We start from the raw sequence: 964 nt of genomic DNA on the forward strand, positions 1-964 counted from the left end.
TCTCCCCCCGGGGGGGGGCAGGGGCCGTGGCAGTGACAGCGCGGGTCACGGGGGATGTGGAGGCCACCCACGCGGCCGTGTCTGAGGCCCTCAGCCTCTTGCTGTGGTACCTGGGGAGGGGCATTTTTCTCCTGGTCACCATGGCCTGGTTATCACCTCACCTGGCCTTTGTCACCCTCCTGGCACTGCCTGCCCTCCTGTTGCTGCCCCGGCACATTGGCAAAATCCAGCAGGTACCAGGGGACACACATGGGTCCCTGTCCCCTCCCTCTGCCTGCCATCCCCCCCAGGTCCCACTATCCCCTCCCCATGACTGCTGTCCCCCCTTGCACCCTTTGTCCCCTCCATGTGCCCACTGTCCCATCCATTTGCCTTCCATCCCCCTCCTCATGACCACTGCCCCCTCCACATGCCCCCTGTACCCTCTCTGTGTCCACCATCACCTCCCTGTGTCCCCTTCCAGCACCCCTTGTCCCTCCCTAGGCCTGCCATCTACTCCCTGTCTCATGACCACTGTCCCCTCCACATGCCCCCTGTCCCCTCTCTGTGTCCACCATCACCTCCCTGTGCCCGCAGTCCCCTTCCAGCACCCCTTGTCCCCTCCCTAGGCCTGCCATCTACTCCCTGTCTCCTCCCTGTCCCCTCTCCATGTCCATTGTCCCCTCGCTGCACCCCTTGTCCCCTCCTCAGGCCCTCTGTCCCCTCCCCATGTCCACTGGTCACCTTTCTGCACCCCATGTCCCCTCCACCTGCCCAGTGTCCCCTCCCTGTCCCTGCTGTCCCCTCTGTGTCCCCCTGCCGGCGCTGAGGTGGCACCGCTGTCCCCAGGGGCTGTCGCGGCAGGTGCAGGAGGCTCTGGCAGGTGCCACCGCGGTGGCCATGGAGACCTTCCAGGCCATGGCCACTGTCCGCAGCTTCGCCCAGGAGGCCGGGATGGCCGGGAGGTACAACAATAGCCTGCGGG

The 964-nt window shown here is 66.0% G+C and overlaps 1 protein-coding gene across 1 annotated transcript in view; it reads left to right on the forward strand.

Moving 5' to 3' along the window:
- TAP1 (transporter 1, ATP-binding cassette, sub-family B (MDR/TAP)) overlaps nucleotides 1-964 on the forward strand; it is a gene marked incomplete at its 3' end in the record, with an annotated part of 10,625 nt that overhangs the window by 1,230 nt on the left and 8,431 nt on the right. The window contains exons 2-3 of the mRNA XM_010003771.1: nucleotides 19-233; nucleotides 829-959. Coding sequence (XP_010002073.1) covers nucleotides 19-233; nucleotides 829-959 — 346 coding nt within the window. The remainder of the gene's footprint in view (nucleotides 1-18; nucleotides 234-828; nucleotides 960-964) is intronic.

The sequence above is a fragment of the Chaetura pelagica genome, unplaced genomic scaffold, assembly GCF_000747805.2.
Source record: "Chaetura pelagica isolate M959 unplaced genomic scaffold, ChaPel_1.0 scaffold561, whole genome shotgun sequence".
Lineage (NCBI taxonomy): Eukaryota > Metazoa > Chordata > Aves > Apodiformes > Apodidae > Chaetura > Chaetura pelagica.